The sequence below is a fragment of the Anomaloglossus baeobatrachus genome, chromosome 3 (genome assembly GCF_048569485.1).
Source record: "Anomaloglossus baeobatrachus isolate aAnoBae1 chromosome 3, aAnoBae1.hap1, whole genome shotgun sequence".
In the NCBI taxonomy this organism is placed as follows: domain Eukaryota; kingdom Metazoa; phylum Chordata; class Amphibia; order Anura; family Aromobatidae; genus Anomaloglossus; species Anomaloglossus baeobatrachus.
In genome coordinates, this window is record NC_134355.1 from 484,061,920 (window position 1) to 484,081,030 (window position 19,111).

A 19,111-nucleotide genomic window follows, 5' to 3' on the forward strand; every position below is an offset into this window, starting at 1 on the left:
ATGGGGTAAAAAAGGAGTGATTTGAACTTTATTTTTTCATATTTTTAAAACCTTTTTCTCTTTTCCCACTTTTTATTGTATTTACTAGTCCTCTTTGGGGACTTGAAAATGTGATCATTGGATCGGTTGTGCTGCACAAAGCAGTGCATCAGCACTACTCTATATAGAAGAGATCATCTCTGAACACCCCAGATCGAAGCCGGCGTTCACAAGAACATTGCCATGACAGACACAGGGGACATCTGCTGAAGACTGGCTGTCATAACAACCCATTGGTATCTCACATCACGTCATGGGGGTACTGTTGGGAGTGGGGAATGACGAGCTCCCAGCCAGAGGGCGTTAAATCCGGCTGTCAGTGTAAATATACATCAAAGGTAGTGAAGGGGTTAAAACATGAAGGGCAGTCAAACTAGAAATTTGCGAGAACCTCGAAGATACCCTCAAGAGCAGTAATTAAAACCATAAATCACTATTATGAAATTGGCCTTCCTGAGCACCACTCAAGAATAAGTTAATCAGCGTTACAAGCCTCAGAAAGCACCAATTGATAGCAACTCAGATATCAATCCTCAAAAATTACCCACAAAAATCATGTAGAAGGCATATCTCAACATGAATTTTCCAGGAGACTGAAAAAAACCAGACCTACATGGTCACATTGCAGAAACAAAATCACTACTGAAGACTTCAAACAAGAAATGGAGACTTTTTTGTCTTGGTGACATTAATGCTCAATTAGCTTATTTTGTTTTCCTTTCTCTCTCTCTCCATAAAAAAGTTTACTTTAAGTTATTTATTGATCAGCATTGACAAAAAAAGTTATAATTTTTTATAATATACGGTAATCTATTACCTTATTTTGCGTGCGTCTCCCTTAAACATCATACTGAATGTGCTTTCAACTGCCTAGTTCATGCTCTTTTAGAAGCTGCTGTTCTGGAAAAAAAAATCCATACTAAAAACACCATTTACAAACACCCTCGCAGTGTGTTTGTAAATAGTGTTTGGTTATGGATTCTTACTAGAGCAGTGGTTAAAAGCAGCTTCTAAAAGAGCAAGTACTAGGCAGTTAAAGCAGCACTTTCAGCATGGAGTAAAAGGCCATGTGCACACTAGAAAGTGCATTTTTCTTAAGGAAAATCCAGACCCTCTTAAAGAATCACACACCTGCGGTAAAAAACGCACAAAACACGCAGCGAAATCCGCATGTGGTTTTACCACGGTTTGCCGCGGGTTTTCCGCAGGTTGGTTCCTGCGGATTTTTACCATTATCTAAAGACAAAAACCGCAGGTACCTGCATAAAAGAAGTGACATGCTCATTAATTTTGCAGCGTAAAATCCGCCGGTATAAAAAAATGCATTGTGCGCACAAGCATTTTTTAAAACCCATAGGATTTGCCGGGGAATGACTGCAGCAATAGACACATTTTCTGCAGCAAATCAGCAGCAAAATCCGCGGTAAATCCCCAGCATGCGCACATAGCCTAAGAGAGAAAGAAGCAAAATAAGGTAGTAATGTTAAGGCCCCTTTACACACTGAGACTTTCTAGTGATCCCACCAGCGATCTCGACCTGGCAGGGATTGCTGGAAAGTCTCTAAAAGGGGCTTTACATGCTACAATATCGTTTATGATTTATCGTCGGGGTCACAGTGTTTGTGATGCACATCCGGCGTCATTAACGATATTTCAGCGTGTGACACTAATGTGCGACCTAAAAACGATCACAAAAGCGGCCAAAATGGTATGCCGCGGAGAGGTCGTCCTAAAACAAAAAATCGTTTACCTCTCATTAGCGATGTTAATCCTCGTTCCTGCGGCAGCACACATCGCTGTGTGTGACACCGCAGGAGCGAGGAACATCTCCTTACCTGCCTCCATCGGCAATGCGGAAGGAGGAGGTGGGCGGGATGTTTACGTCCCGCTTATCTCCGCCCCTCCGCTTCTATTGCCGCCTGCCGTGTGACGTCTCTGTGACGCCGCACGACCCGCCCCTTTAGAAAGGAGGCGGATCGCCGGCCAGAGCGACGTCGCAGGGCAGGTACGCCGTGTGACGGGGGAGCACGATTTTGTGCGCGACGGGCAGCGATATTCCCATGTCGCACAAACGATGGGGGTGGGTACGCACGCTAGCGATATCGGTACTGATATCACTACTGTGTAAAGCTCCTTAACAGTCGCTGGTGAACTGTCAAACAGTCAGATCTGGCTAACGACGCATCAGCGATATGGACCTGCAGAACGACCTTACTGGAAAGGGAACGCTAGCACGCCTATGGGCTGGGTCGCTAACGATGTTGTAACGGTGTCAAACACACAGATACATGCTGCGCAGCAGGAAACAATGGACCAAACAATGGTCCTGAACGAGTTGTAGCGATCACCGACCTCACAGCGGGGGCCAGGTTGCTGATGCGTGTCACACACTGCAGTGTCGCTGGGGAGGTCGCTATTACGTCACAAAACCGGTGAAGTTACAGCGATATCGCTAGCGATGTTACAGTGTGTAAAAGGGCCTTTATAAAAATGTAGATATCTGCAAAGGCTGATCAGTGATTAAATAGATTTACTCTTTAACAAGGTACATGGCAATGGCTAATGTGAAATTAGTTGTCAGATTACATTTTTTTGTTACGTTTTATCCTAGTGCTGTTTGATCTTAGTCACAGTAACCTTTACTAAATTTGGACATAAATTGACCATGTCTTCATACCAAATGGAGGATTTATGTCTTTAAATAATATTTCACTTCTCTGTCCTTCTCATAGTACACACTGTTATTGTACACCAATTTTAGGCATATGCCTGCTACTCTACACTACACAACACTAATTCCTTTTCATGCCACAATGTATTTCCAATCCAGCAATATCTAATATACAGAAGAAAGCATCAAGCACGCAACAAGGACTATTATGAATGTGACGTTCCAATCCAAGGCTACCGTGACTGATGTGCAGTTTAGTCGAGAGTGATCAGTCTTTTTAAATTGACAGTTTCCCCAGTACATTTTCTACAAGCTGGTTGCTATAGCAAAAGGTGGTAATATTGTTTCAAGCGCTGATTCAAGGACGTGCACAGAAGTAAATATGGGTTTTCACTTTGCTCCAGGCGCATCCTTTATCTAGGCTGAATTCTCAGTACGCAATGAAAACCTTACATCATTTTCAGGCCTGTCACTGATATTATTTGCCCTGTTTCAGATAGGTTTGGAGCACCGAGAGTCAGTTTTATTAGCTGGAAAACACATTCACTTTTGTTTGTGCTCATTATCTGAAAATTGGCTGCATTAATCTTGTTATCGCAGATATATTAGCATATTCTCATCTGAAATGTATTATTAAATTACAGTAGAGCCATATTTCTGTCCGCCAATGCATTAAGTGCCCTAAATGCCTATCACTCACTTTGCAGGTAAATTGGTGAACGCTGATGAAATAGACAAGTCTGCCAAATTGTTCTAAGGGTCAAGATTTCGCCTTGATTTTTAGTCAAAAAACAGATCTCGGATCATAATTAGGAGAATTTTCATTACAATTATGGAAAAACTTTAAAGTAACCAAGGACAAAAAAAAAATCTGTAATTAAACATGGTCAGAGATCAAGAGGCTCTAGTAATCTCATACTGAGAATCAATTTATCAACATAACAGGAGTATTTCTGTTAGTAAGTGATGGCATGTTAGGATTTCCCATTACTTAAAGCGTAACTGTGCTTTCAACAAACTTTGCATAAGTCAATATTACAGGCGATTGTAAGAAACTTTGTAATATACCTTATCAGAAAAATCAGCTTCATTTTCTACTTATTTGCCATTTTTCCAATTCCACACCACCCTTGCCTCGTAAAGAAAAGAGCTCAGACTCTTTTTGCTCCAACAAGACAGACTGCTACCTCACTATGGTGTCATGTGACACAATCTAACTATTGTATGTAGAGGGGAGGAGGTGGAGTGCAGTGAAGATCATAGAAAATAAACAGGCAGATGGAAACAGAAAGAGCATGGTGAACGTTCTAACAAGTCTTTTGCCTCACCCCAGATCTACTTCACAAGCAGGCATCTCAGTATTATTGTACAATAACTTCCATGTTGCTTCTCTCTGTGTACTAAAAAATGAATGAAGAACAGGAATCCCTCTATGTATGCTGTGCTGTTTATAGGAGTGTTCACAGTAGTAGGTTTCGTCCCCCCAGCTCACAGTGGATTACAAATTTAACCCCTTTACCACTCAGCTATTTTCTGTTTTTAATTTTTTCCTCCTTTTTTTCCAATAGCAAAAACTTTTTTGCTTTTTTTCGTCAATATAGCCATATGAGGGCTTTTTGCTTGTTGGACGAAATGCACGTTTGAATGACACCATTCATTCTGACCCATATTGTACTGGAAAAAGGGAAAAAAGAATCCCAAAGGAGGTGAAAAAGTGCAATTGCACAATTGTTTGAGTTTTTTTTATTTACCATGTTCACTATTTAGTAAAACCTGACATTATGATTTCCAATGTCAGTACGAATTTGTAGATACCAAACATGTATTGTTTTACTTCTATCTAAGTGGTGAAAAAAAAAGATCAGAAATTTGTCAAAAATAATAATTCCGCTTTTGTCGCTTTTTTCCCGAGACCTGTAGCGTTCTCATTTTTTGGGGATCTGGAGCTCAGTGTTGGCTTATATTTTGCGACTTAAGCTGACATTTTAAATAATTACACCATTTTTGGGAAGATTTTAATTCGCCTTTTATTGCATTTTAATTAAATTTTGCCATGACCAAAACCACGTAGGGTAATGCTGGCATTTTGATTTTTATATCGCTACACCCTTTATCAATCAGACTAATTGATTTTATATTTTGATAGATTGGTCATTTCTGAACCCGGTGATACCAAATGTGTATTTTTTAATTTTTTATTTTTACTATTGTTTTATTTTCAATGGGGCAAAAGTGGGTGATATGATTTTTTTTTTCCATAAACTTTTTTTTTTTACATTTATAATTGACTTTACTAGACCCCTTAGGGGACTTTATGCCTGCACTGTCTGATCCCTTCTGCTGATCAAAGAGATGCTTCAGTATCCACTGAACAGCAAAAACAATGTTCTCCTGTGGGTGCCAGAGCTCTGATGGCATTCACAGGAAGTGAGTCATAACAGTAACAAGGGTCATCAGCTGACCCCTGCTGTCATGGCGCTCCATGATCGAGTAACGAGCAGTGCTGAACGCTTGTTCATCACTATTCACACTACTTCTGAGAACATTAAGAGACTGCGCCTGGCTCTCCCTGGGGTGCCTGCCACATCATACAGTGAAGCAGACCTGTGCGTTGTGGTCATTGTTTCACGCACTAAGTATCCGAACACCTGCGATATTCGGCTGAGCTTCATGAGTAGATGAGCCGACTAATAGTGCTCGATCAAGTCATGACACTTGACACCACTTGAAATTAGACAGTCATGCGAGACCACAAAGAAACAGAGGTATTCAAAATAATGGGACAAGGAAGCCGGGAACAGAAGTTAAGAGTGGCAGACATGCAGGACTGGACAGATTGCAGAGCCAAGGCATGTATGTATACATGTATGTATGTATGTATGTATGTATGTATGTATGTATGTATGTATATAAATATGTGCTTTCAGATCTCAATTAATGTAATGAAAACAAGTTCATAATCATTTAGAAACACAATACTAATGTTTGAAATCAGGAAGAGTTCAGGAATCAAAATTTTGTGGAGTAACCATGATTTTTAAATCACAGGTTTTATACATCTTGGCATGCTTTCTACCAGTCTTTCACACTGCTTTTGGGTGACTTTATGCCACTCCTGGCACAAAAATTCCAGTAGTCGTTCTTTGTTTGATGGCTTGTGACTATCCACCTTCCTCTTTATTACATTCCAGAGGTTTTCAATTGGGTTCAGGTGTGGAGATTGGGCTGGCCATGATAGGGTTTTGATGTGCAAAGGACATATGACTCAAGCCGCATACAAGGTTATCCTGGATAAACAGTTGCTTCCTTCTGCTCAGGCAATGTTCCCCAACTCAAAGCTGTGATTAAAAATCATGGTTATTCCACAAAATATTGATTTCTGAATGTTTTCTGAGGTAAAAACGTTAGTATTATTTCTAAATGGTTATGAACTTGTTTTGCATTATTTGAGCTGTCTGAAATCAATGCATGTTTTTGTTATTTTGACCATTTCTCATTTTCAGTAAATAAATACAAAAATGTATTGCTTGGAAATTTGGAGGCATCTTGTCAGTAGATTATAGAATAAAAGAACGGTTTACAATTTACTCAAAAATACACCTATAAAGTGAAAAATAAAAAAAACTGAAAATTTGGAAGTGGTCTCTTAATTTTTTGCCAGAGCTGTGTCGCTGTGTCTCTGCGTGTGTGTATATATTACACAAACACATATACACACACACATATACACACACACACACTATATGTCAACGCAAGCATAAAAAGAAAAAGAAAAAAAAGGAGAATGGAGACCATAACTATTCAATAAGGCTCTATTTTCTTTCATAAGAAGTATATTGGGGGATGAGTAAGTTTTTCTCAACTGATTTTACAGTTCAGTGATTGGCTAGAAATACATTTTATTTCACGGTCTTTAGTATTGAAACAGATAATTTTCCACATTTGTGATGTAAAGTATAAAGTAGCTATGTTTCTATGGTGTCCTGTAAGAATAATGAGTGATTTCAGATATCCATTTTGGGAAAATGACATTTGGATTTTAGAACATTTCTTTTATGAATACGTAGTGCTGGACAGTGATTACAAAGGCACTCCGGGGGCTGTAGAGCAGGTTATATTTTGTTCTAGATAAGGCAGCATGCCCAATCTTTCACAAAAACAATCATTTTGTTGTTATGTAATTTTACCCTTGGCACCAGCAGTTTATGCTACAGCTCAAACACACAAAACAAAATTAGGTTTCACTGCATGGTGGGAAATCACCAACGTTACTTATGGCAGAAGATAGACATGAAATAGCCTGAAATTGGGATAGAAGGAGAAAAATAGCCCTGAGACTGGCAAAGATCCTCATTAAAAAAACTAGATGGAGAGGGTATATAATTGGGAAGTGTTGGCAATGCCCATTAATTGCTTCACCTGCTCTTTCATGCTTTCATTTTGCTTGTTGTACTGTATATACTGCCAATGTTATGTTCATTATCACTTACAATAGCAACATAACACTTCAAAAGAACACAGCACTCATTACCAACGTATTTCTGAAAACACACCAGCTATAAGGCGAGATGTTGTTCATTACCAAACACAACAATTCAACAATCAATATACCAGAACTATAGATTCAGCAAAATGAATGCCTACCAATTAATGCAAAGAATTGGACAGACCTATCCAATATTAAAGCTAGTAAAAAAACAATACAAGGGATCAATTGAATTCCACTATTGCTATACACGTAAGAAAAAAACATGGAGGTATGACTTTTTGTAGTAATAATAATAATAATAATATAAAAAAATTAGAAAAAAAAAAAAAGTACAGTGACAAGGTGACATCATTGGATGGACCCTAAACTCTAATGATTCACCTCTGTTGGTCTAACCAGGCCTCCAATACATACATGCTAACATATAGACCACTGAAGATGCCATGCAGAATTGTGGGCCACTCCCCCCCCTAAATACCTGGAAATTCAATCTTCTATTTCAGATTATTTTTCTCCTAAAAACAGATGGCATGTCATAAGATCCCTAGAAATCTAGAGCTGAATAGGAATTACTAATTGAATCCATTGTGATGTAGGGCAGTGAAAAGGTGATGATATCCCTTCTTAAATGAGTACAATTGCAAAAACAAGAATATTTGCAATTTACCTCTCAATAAAAATACTCTCCATTCTCAAGAATAATGGAATTTTTTAATGTTCTAGTGTACAGCTCATTGGCAACATTTCCTGCTACTATACTGTCTCAGAGCTGCCGGTTATTTCACATTAGGAGAACGTGTAGATTGCAAGCTTCATGCTTGATAGCCTCCTTGCACCACTTTGAAGCTGGTCAGATCTTTGGATCTGGAGCTAGAGATATTGGATATGATCAGCTTCCGTCCACTTGGTGTTCTTCAGTCTTGTAAAGGACAAGCGTCCTTTGCTAGCCACCTGGGAAAGCCTTCACTTCGGACCAATATGGCGACCATGCAGCTAGTCATACAGGAAGCCAGGAGGCAGAACGGTGATGACTCATGAAAAGACAACATGAAATAACCCCTTTAAAGCAAAACATGCTGAATAGAATGGAGACAATGTAAAGACAAGCGGAGTATGAGAAAAGGAGTATATTTTTAACAAGAATAAGACCGCTCTCCCATTTAGACCCCTGTCTGACTGAACGGGCTAAAGGTCTGTTCCTGGTAACACAAGAAAACCTTGTCGCACATACCTGAAGTCGGCAGTAGTACTGCGTTGCTGGTGTCAAATCATATAGCTGGAAACATGTATCAGAGCCATTGTAAACTAATTCTAGAGTGTCCTCCTCCTTTCCCCATTGTAGCCTGTATCCAGATATATCTGCACCATTGCTCTCAGGACTCTGTTAGGAAAAAAAAAATAATGTAAAATAAACCTAAACACTGGAGTGTTAAACAGAGTGAGCCTCTTATAACAGACGAGATGCTACAGAATCCCTGCTACATTTCGAGCAACCAATGTCCATTTGTTCTACCTGACACTATGGAAACTGAGCTCACAATTAAAGATGAGTTCACTCGTGGAAGTTCGGTGCGGCGGGTTCAGTCAGAATTTTGATAAAGTTAAGTTTGGGACCTGGACTTGACCTGAACCCCAGTGGAAGTCACTGATTGGAGAGTTTGGTTCTCCGTCCACATGCAGCCAGCCATAACCAGAGCACTTCCAGGGGAGGGTGGTGGGGCTCTTCCATTTATTTCGGTGCACACTACATCCAATCACGCTGCTGTTACTCCCAGTGTGAGCCGTTCAAAGACTGCAAGCGACTTGCATGGGCTGAGGACCGAATGTACCCGAGCACAGCGATGCTTGCGCAAGTGGTTTGCATATGTAAAGCATCCAAACTCTGTTTTTATTTGTAAAGTCTGTGTTCGGTATGACCACCAAACCTGGGGTTCACTCATCTCAACTCACAATATCTGAAAATGTAGCGTGACCTTCAGGAAAAGCATGCACATTCCACTTGCTGAATTTTTAGCAGGTTACATTTAGAATTTGTAAGACAATATTTCTTAAACTGTATGCAACTTACAATGCATAGCTTTTCAAGTTTTTTTTTATTGACCCATATTGTAAATTTCAGTACACTATACAAAGCTAAATAAAACAAGTGTGATCATAATTATTTAGAATGTTATCTCTGAGATTATTTATTTTTTTTTATTCCTGAAGAACGTCTTTAAATAGAGAAAAAAATAAATTTCTATGAATTTTCCTTGAAATTGTATACTCTATGGTGCAACACAAGGACACATTGGGTTAAAAAACAGAAAAATGATTTCCACTAGACTTCAATGTCCTTAGTGGATCCTTAACAGTAAGAAGTCATTACTTTGCATCTGACAGCACTGTGTATATTCCCAGTCTTCTCTATGAGACTAGACATTGTTTACAGTTAACTGTATACTTCTAAATTTGGAAATGCTGGTATTTTCTAAGTTTTAACAAAACATACGTTTACAAGAACAATGATCTTACAGCTTTGTCCCATTTGTTTTCATTAAACATTTTGGATCCACTACTCTGATCAGAAGTCCGGAGATTGAGATAAATATGTGCAAATGTAAATTTCCCTCTGAGAAAGCAGTGTTTATGCTTCCTTTTAAACATTTATTTTAATTAAAGGGGTTTTCCCAGTTACAGATTTGCATGATATGTCAACCAAGTCAGAAGTGGAGCAATGCAATACTGACACCAATACAAAAAATGGGATCCTTTATTTTAATATAAAGTGTCAGGGAGATACCATATCACTGGTTAAAGGGAGACCTCAACCAACATGACTCTTTGATGTGGTCCATATCATCACTCAGTGAGCATTTGCCTAAGCTGGGACTGTGAAACATGGTCAATGATTACTACAAACCACAATGTTTACAAAGCAGTTTTTGGTTGTGCTATTTCAAAGCACCACGTCAGTATTTTCTTTTTTTCTGTTTTTTTATTATTTTACTGCTGGAGTGGTGCTTTAAATTTATGTTCCCTGCCCCTATTCTCATACTTACTCTCCAGCGTTTTCATCTTCTATCACAGCCGCTCCTGTCAGTTTGTGACCTGCTGACTGCTCCAGTGTTTCATGGAGCACACCGGAGATCACTCTTAAATGCAAGTCTATGAGAGCCTCATTCTCACTCTCACAGACTTGCATTGAGTGCTTGTAACGCAACTTCCGGCAGTCAGAAGTTGCGGTCACAAGATGGCGCCGCATGACCGGAATCTATAAAAGGTGAAAACACTGGACGGCGAGTATATTGCAGTGACCTTAGATTAAAAATACCACTCAAGGGCCGATACAAAACAAAAATGCTGTAGTGGTACTTTAACAGGCAAATATGTTACATAGATGTAAAAGAAGTAATAAAAAAACACATTCATAAAGTAGCATCTGCACCTATGAATTGTATCACAATAATCTTTTATATAATGTATGCCAACCTGCTTCTCATCTGCTTCTTTTTAATAGAACATTAACACAATGTAAATTTATGTAGCCACTTTGTGTAACCGCAGGTTGCAGATTTCAGCCACTGTGCACAATGTCAGGATTTTCCTGCTTGTAGCTCAAGTGGACTGGCCGTTAAGTGACTGACCACTCTAGCAAAAAATAAAGGGGAATCATTACATTAAGCACTGGCAAATTTCAGCCCTGAATGTTAAAGGGAACCTACCACTCAGTTCATGCTATTTTCGGGTAGCATGAATCAGAGCCCGGCTGCACGACGTGGTTGTAAGTCCAAAAAGTATATTACCTAAATTATTAAAATGAGCTATGTCAATTACTCTACTTGTTTATATCCTTTTATTTCATAATTTAGCTGGAAGATTAACTAGCAATAACCAAAGTAATAACAAATGAATAAATATACGAATTAATAATTGATTAATTAAGAATCACTAGCTGTTCAATCCACAAAAACAGAAGATATGCGAATTCTGAAAACTTCCTCTTCCTTTAACAGTTCTCTACATATACCGTACGGAACAATTATATAAGAACACTACAGAAAGTACAGAACATGTGGGAAGATAGTAATCCCTTCTGGGACCTATTGAAAATACAGTGTTATTTTCAGTTCTTTAGAGGAAGGCAGGATTTAGCTAATCCATATATGTCCTTAATTTTAGAGTTTAGAATTTACATATAAAAACATATACAAAGAAAAAACAGAAACAAGTATACCTGTAATATAACAACACAAATGTTGACAGATCTATAGGGAGACAGAAATGTTATTCTAATCAAGCATGCTGGATTATTAAGAATAACATCTGTTAGCCCAGGCCTGGCGGAGCGATGTGGTGGGTTGGCAGCAACTCTTTTCCTAGCACTTTGTTTTATTCATAAAGTTTATTACTAACTCTATCTGACACCAGTGTCCAGATACTGACATAGACGCGGAGAACTTGAAGACGACGCTAAAGCTGGAAAACATCAAGAATTTTACTGCTGTTGCCCATCAGATCGCCAAAATGGCACATGCATATAGTATTTATATCTGTCTGGGCATATGGGCATCTCTATCATTCAAGTATGAATATACTGCAGAAATAAAAAAACTGCATCTGCAGATAAAACATGTGAACAGGTGCCAACTGCTATATCTACACGAAACACAAACAAGCGTCAATACAAATGCAAACATGGAATATATGAAATTTAAACTACACTAATTCTATATAGAATTTACTTGGAAAAACAAAAGCTCTTTGCACAAAAATGGATGCATTTATGCAGTAATTGTCTGAAATATCATGTAATCGTTAATTTCCAATACGGCAAATTACATATATACAGTGCCTTGAGAAAGTATTCGGCCCCCTTGAATTTTTCAACCTTCTCCCACATTTCAGGCTTCAAATATAAAGATAAAAAATTTAAATTTTTATGGTGAAGAATCAACAAGTGGGGCACAATTGTGAAGTTGAACGAAATTTATTGCTTATTTTAAACTTTTATATAAAATAATAAACTGAAAAGTGGGGTGTGCAATATTATTCGGCCCCTTTAAGTTAATACATTGTAGCGCCACCTTTTGCTGCGATTACAGCTGCAAGTCGCTTGGGGTATGTCTCTATCAGTTTTGCACATCGAGAGACAGAAATTTGTGCCCATTCTTCCTTTGCAAATAGCTCGAGCTGAGTGAGGTTGGATGGAGAGCGTTTGTGAACAGCAGTTTTCAGCTCTTTCCACAGATTCTCAATTGGATTCAAGTCTGGACTTTGACTTGGCCATTCTAACACCTAAATACGTTTATTTGTGAACCATTCCAATGTAGATTTTGCTTTATGTTTTGGATCATTGTTTTGTTGAAAGACAAATCTACGTCCCAGTCTCAGGTCTTTTGCAGACTCCAACAGGTTTTCTTCAAGAATGGTCCTGTATTTGTCTCCATCCATCTTCCCATCAATTTTAACCATTTTCCTTGTCCCTGCTGAAGAAAAGCAGGCCCAAACCATGATGCTGCCACCACCATGTTTGACAGCGGGGATAGTGTGTTCAGGGTGATGAGCTGTGTCGCTTTAACGCCAAACATATCGTTTGGCATTGTGCCCAAAAAGTTCGATATTGGTTTCATCTGACCAGAGCACCTTCTTCCACGTTTGGTCTGTCTCCCAGGTGGCTTGTGGCAAACTTTAAACAACACTTTTAATGGATATCTTTGAGAAATGGCTTTCTCCTTCCCACTCTTCCTTACAGGACAGATTTCTGCAGTGTACGACTGATTGTTGTCCTATGGACAGACTCTCCCACCTCAGCTGTAGATCTCTGCAGTTCATCCAGAGTAATCATGGGCATCTTGGCTGCATCTCTGATCAGTCTTCTCCTTGTTTAAGATGAAATTTTTGAGGGACAGACGGGTGTTTATAGATTTGTAGTGGTATGATACTCCTTCCATTTCAATATGATCGCTTGCAGCGTGCTTCTTGGGATGTTTAAAGTTGTAGAAATTTTTTGTAACCAAATCCAGCTTTAAACTTCTCCACAACAGTATCACGGACCTGCCTGTTGTGTTCCTTGGTCTTCATGATGCTCTCTGTGCTTTAAACAGAACACTGATACTATCACAGAGCAGGTGCATTTATACGGAGATTTGATTACACACAGGTGACTTATATTTATCATCATCAGTCATTTAGGACAACATTGGATCATTCAGAGATCCTCAATGAACTTGTAGAGTGAGTTTGCTGCACTGAAAGTAAAAAGGGGCCGAATAATATTGCACGCCCCACTTTTCAGTTTATTCTTTTCTACAAAAGTTTAAAATTAGCAATAAATTTCGTTCAACTTCACAATTGTTGATTCTTAACCATAACATTAACATTTTTATCTTTATGTTTGAAGCCTGAAATCTGGGAAAAGGTTGAAAAATTAAAGGGGGCCGAATACTTTCGCAAGGCACTGTATACACATACTGTATGTGTACCATATATAAAACACTGAATGAATGGGCACTGCCCTAGCAGAGTGCTATTGATCCTTGTTCTAGTGATTGTGGGGTCTCAAAAATGCAACAATATCAACTTTTGAGAATTTATCAATGTATGATATATATCATGGACCCTGGTTTTTAAATGTGCTTGCCAATCAACCTCTGGATAATAATGGGGACCACAGTCACAACCTATCAATCTACAGATATTAGCTTATGAGGGCGGAAAATGGAAAAATGTAGTAATACTAGATCTCTGCTATGTTATCCCTAGAACCTGTTGAACTTGCAAAAAACGGGACCGGCAGGTTCCTGCTAAATTTAAACATATCCTCGATCCGCTCCGGAATCCAGTACCCATATGAGTCTATGGGGACCACAATCCAGAGAATAAAAATGTTGGTGGAAGAGATAGGAGGGGTAAGAGCGCGAGCGGTGTACTCACCGAGGCTATGTCATGGCGGCAAGCTGCTTCCAGGGCCAACAATTAACTCTCATTGAATATTCACTGCTTTGACCGTACACCGGTGCGTGTAATTGTTTGTAGTTAGACACGCCTCTACCCTGAGTGTCAGCTGACTGCAACCAATCACAGGTGCCAGGATGGCCGGTCAGCGGGGAAAGCAGTGCAAGTGTCTGCGGGTCAGAATGGTAGTATAAAAATAAATGAATAAATAAAACAATTGGTGCAAGGTCCCCAATATTCTGATGCCAGCACAGATAAAGCCCACAGCTGCAGCCCTCAGCTGTCGGGCTTTATCTGTGCTGTGTGTCAAAATAAGCCCAGAGTTACATGTGCGAGGGACTCACATCACATCACCCGGCATGGCCTGCTGCTCTCCGAACATGAGCGTGCAGGTACTTAGAAACACATGCTGCTGACCCGCTCCTGTCAGAAGAGTGTGCAGCTGTGCTGGGTGATGTGATGTCAGACTCCAGGTCTGCCGTAATCCACACGAGGTTCCACGGCGATTCAGCTCTGCTGCATCTTACAGAGAGCGGCCATAGAACAAGACTGCCGGCTGTGAGTGCAGACAATGACTGAACCGTGATGAGCAATGACTGCAAGCAGACACTGTCACAGGCTGGCGGTGCGTCTGACTGCAACCTACCACAAACGACTTGACGGCCGATGGGCAGGGAAAGCACGGAAAGCTGTGTGTATGCAATGAGCCTATTGCGCACTACAGGAAGTGAATGTGGGAACCAGAAGTAGTTTGCCGCCATGACACAGAGTCTACCTATGTATGAAATGCTCGCTTAATTCTTGTTTTCTTTATTTTTCCTTTAATTTTCCCAGTGCCGAATCTTGATCATACACCCGAAATCTTGGACCCAGGTCCAGCACCCGGGCATCTTTGAAACCTCTGGGTCTGCTCAGCCCTAGTTATCATACAAAAGGGGGAGGCGGGAGAGTTAAATTATACAGCTCATGCAATGATTAGATATAATGCATCCAATCATTATGGTAATGATTTACACAAAGTTTGTTAGTTAATAGATGCTATAAAGATATATCATAAGTGAACTCCATCTGTGCAGCTCTCCTATACAGTGGTGCTCAGCTTGTTTACATAGTGACTGGGAAACACATAGCAGGAAAGAAATCTGAATGTTGTGCAGGTCGAAAAAAAACAAAAAAACACAAAAATTAACAGTTTTCAACACAAAGATGAAATTGTTCTGTTAATATAATATTTTACAGATAAATGAAACATTCATAAGACATGTATACATTTGTCGCACTTGGGTTTGCCCATCTGACGTCATAGTGCTCCCATTCTCACCACCGATGCACGCACTTATCTTACCTCCCAGCTTATAAGTACACATGTGTCAGAGAGGAATGTCAGGACTGGAGGTCTGCACTGTGCGGGTGGTCCTGCTGCAGTTGTGATCTCTGTGGCGTCTGAGTAAGGACCATACTGAAATACAAATATTCTATGTTGGTAATTCCCCGATTTAATGTGTCTGGCCTAGATTCCACAAAGTGATATTTTATAACATTACTCAATAAAAACACAATTTTAAAGTTTCTATTTATTACTGATTTTCAGATTACTTTCTTGAAATCTCACATCCGTTCCAAACTATTTCCTGGGTAGTACATTGCAGTTATTTTACTAACGTACATATAATAAATGTCTGATAAATTATGGGTTGCATAGACCAAACTCTACAAAACATACAAATTATTTTATACAGATGAGTGAATCAATTTGCAAGACACCGGTCTAGAAGCCACATCTATGGCTGTCAGGTGGGAGCACTGTGATCTTCTTTCTACCCGCCGACATCTGCGGCGACTCTTCCGATTTGTAGGCCTATCCTGATGTCATCATTGTAGCATGACGCACTTATGACATGTCGCTGGGATTCCAGCATGTAGAAGGCAGTGTGCCGGACTCCCATACAGCAGCCATGGAATTCTGACATGGACACTGTAGCAGGGAATAGCACACACACGTCCATGGTGACATTCCAGAGCTAGAAGGCAAAAGTCTCCAAGATAATCAAGGTTTCTTTAATCTCCTATTTCTGCCAGACCATGCAATAGGTATTTGTTTTGGGTTAACTTTCTGGATGTTCTCTATATTAGCCAATACCTAGAGAAATGGTGTTGTGTAGTAACTTAATGTCTAAGGAAGGTAAATACCACCAAGATTAAGTGAATTGTAAAGGGAATCTGTCACCACATTTGACCAATCGAAACTATTAATATGGGCATACAGGTTCTAGAATGTGGAAAAATGTCATACCTGTATGTCTCATATCAGATGCCTTGTTGTGGATAAATAATCATTTATCACTTTATATAATTGAGCTCTTCCAGGCTATGGGGCGGATGCTGCCTGGAAGATAACTCTGCCTCCAGAGAGTATTTTAAATAAAAGGGACGTTATCAGTGTGATGTGTAATGGCCGCTCTCTGCAGAGTGGTGTGTGAATATAGCTGACACATCTGCAGGTTCTTCTCAGCTTCAGCCTCCATCTCACAGGCAAACAGGCAATATTGTTGCAAAAAGCAGAACTCAGTGACCTGCAAAAAAATCAAATTTAATTTCTCCTGTTCTGTGTCAGTTACGTGTCTCACACTGGTAACGCCCCTTCTATTTAACATGATCTCAGGAGACAAAGTTATCCGCCCCATAGCCTGGAAGAGCTCATTTATATAAAGTGATAAAAGAGGATTTTTCTACAACGAGGCATCTGATATGAGACATACAGGTATTACATTATTCAGCCTTCTCTAACCTGTATGTCCATACTAATAGCTTAGATAGGTCAAATGTGGTGACAAATTCCCTTAAAGGTTCTTGTCAAAAGTCAAGCCATATTCATAAAAAAAAAATATATCAAACAAAACTAATAGCTGTTGCATTTCCTCTAATTTTTGTAAATTATCAAAAATTAGAGAAGGCAGAGGATATTACTGACGACAGGCTTGAAAACAAATGCAGAATCATTTGTAGAGATGTTGCTAATAACATCTCAAACAGAAAATGTCTTTTTCTTAGCACAGGTCAAGAGGTGATTGGTTCTTATAAGGAATTGCTCCACATTGTGCCTGCGTTAGTTTTCACAATTTGAGATTGTTAAATTGGTTTCCAGGCTGGGAAGAAGCATATTCATTTACATAGAAGACACATTTGCCATTATGTCATCAGAGGAAGACTGAGACACCCATGAATTTTCATTAAGGAGTGACTGAAAACACTTACTCCTCCATCGTTGAGCGCTCGTACTCTGAATTGATAAGTACTTCCAGGAAGCAGCTCGCTGACTGTACACTCCAAATCACAGCCATGATACACCTCAGTGGTATGTCCTCCAGGTACACCGAGCTCTAGGCTGTACTCAGATACCTGGCCCCCTGGGGCATCTGTGGAGAAGGTTAATATGGGGGTTAACGCAAGTAATAGAATGGAATCCTGACTGCCAATATATCCCAATAGAAATAATATCAACAAAACCTTGTCACTGGCAAAACAATGCTACTTCCACATGAAATTTAGGCAGAAAAATATGCAGTGCGGAGAGGGCCTGGGTTCCCAAAACCGTAATTTCTTCATCTGAAAAAAAGTCTCATTATGCTAATCAGACTCGGATTTGATGGCATCCCATTTTTTTTTCAGACCCATAGACTTGAACAGCTGACAGAGGCAAGTCGTGCATGCTGTCATCTGGCATGTGCACGGCCTCATTGAAAAACTTTGGTCCGAGTGCAATCTGATTTTTTTTGCGGATGACACCCTGATAGAAAATACAGTCATCTACGCAAGCCCTTACAGGCATACAGAAAAGAATGCGAAGAAAATAGTTTACATATGTTATACCAGTATCATTTTTGCCAATTATATGTAAATAACCAATTATATTGAGAATTCAAAAAATTTAAAAATTAAAATTAAAAACAAAACCCTTATTACCCAGTGTGCCACCTGGCACAAGGGCCACTGGATGAGTTGGATACAGAGCCAAAAGATGGTACTTCTATGAAAGCGCCATTTTCTGGGGTGGCTGCGGACTGCAATTCGAAGCAGGGGGGCCAGAAAGCTTGGGCTACCCTGTGCTGTGGATTCCAATCCCCAGCTACCTAGCTGTACCTGGCTGGGCACAAAAATTGGGCGAAACCCACGTCTTTTTTTTTTTTTTAATTTCATGAAATTCATGAATTAATTAAAAAAAGGTCTTCCCTATATTTTTAGTTCCCACCTGGGTACAAATAGACAGCTGGGGGCAGCCCGTACCTGCTTGCTGTACCTGGCTGGCATACAAAAAATATGGTGACGCCCATGTCTTTTTTTTTTTTTTAGTTTTTGGGCAAAAAAAAAATAAAAAAAGGGCTTCCCTGGATCTTCCATTACCAGTGAAGGTAACACCAGGCAGTGGGGGTTGCCAGCAGCTGCTTGGGTTACCCTTAGCAATAGAAAATGCAGCGGGAGCAGACGCATTTTTTTTTTTTTTACCCCTAACCCGGTTTGTTTAAAATAAAAAAAAAAATAGGCATGGGCTTCGCCCATCGAGCATTTTACTGCTCACTTATTCCTACTCCTGACCACACAGCCAGAAGAAATCAGATCAGCTGACTCCAGTGTCAGCCGATTAATTGTTTTGTGTTAACCTGCATCAATCGCAGGGTGTGCGGGCTGTGAGGTCAGCTGAGTTTCGCCGGCACTGTAGTCAGCTGATCTGAACTCAGCTGACCTCACAGCCCACAAACGCTGCGTTGGATGCAGGGGGACACAAAACAATTAATCGGCCAACACTGGAGTCCTCAGCTGATCTGAACTCCAGACCACATAGCCAGCACACGTGATTTGCAGAAGCCAGTGATTGCTGTTAACCCATATCCATCGCAATGTGTTCTCTCTCTCTCTCGTCGAGTTTTACTGACTCCCGATCACATGACTCCAATGTCCGCCCATAAACTGCAAGTGAA

At 39.8% G+C, this 19,111-nt stretch overlaps 1 protein-coding gene across 1 annotated transcript in view; it reads right to left on the reverse strand.

Annotated features, from left to right (window-relative positions):
* FNDC3B (fibronectin type III domain containing 3B) overlaps positions 1-19,111 on the reverse strand; it is a 538,015-nt gene that overhangs the window by 82,742 nt on the left and 436,162 nt on the right. The window contains exons 19-21 of the mRNA XM_075340617.1: positions 17,391-17,551; positions 15,481-15,594; positions 8,431-8,580 (exon numbers count right to left, since the gene is read on the reverse strand). Of these exons, the coding sequence (XP_075196732.1) occupies positions 8,431-8,580; positions 15,481-15,594; positions 17,391-17,551 (425 nt within the window). The remainder of the gene's footprint in view (positions 1-8,430; positions 8,581-15,480; positions 15,595-17,390; positions 17,552-19,111) is intronic.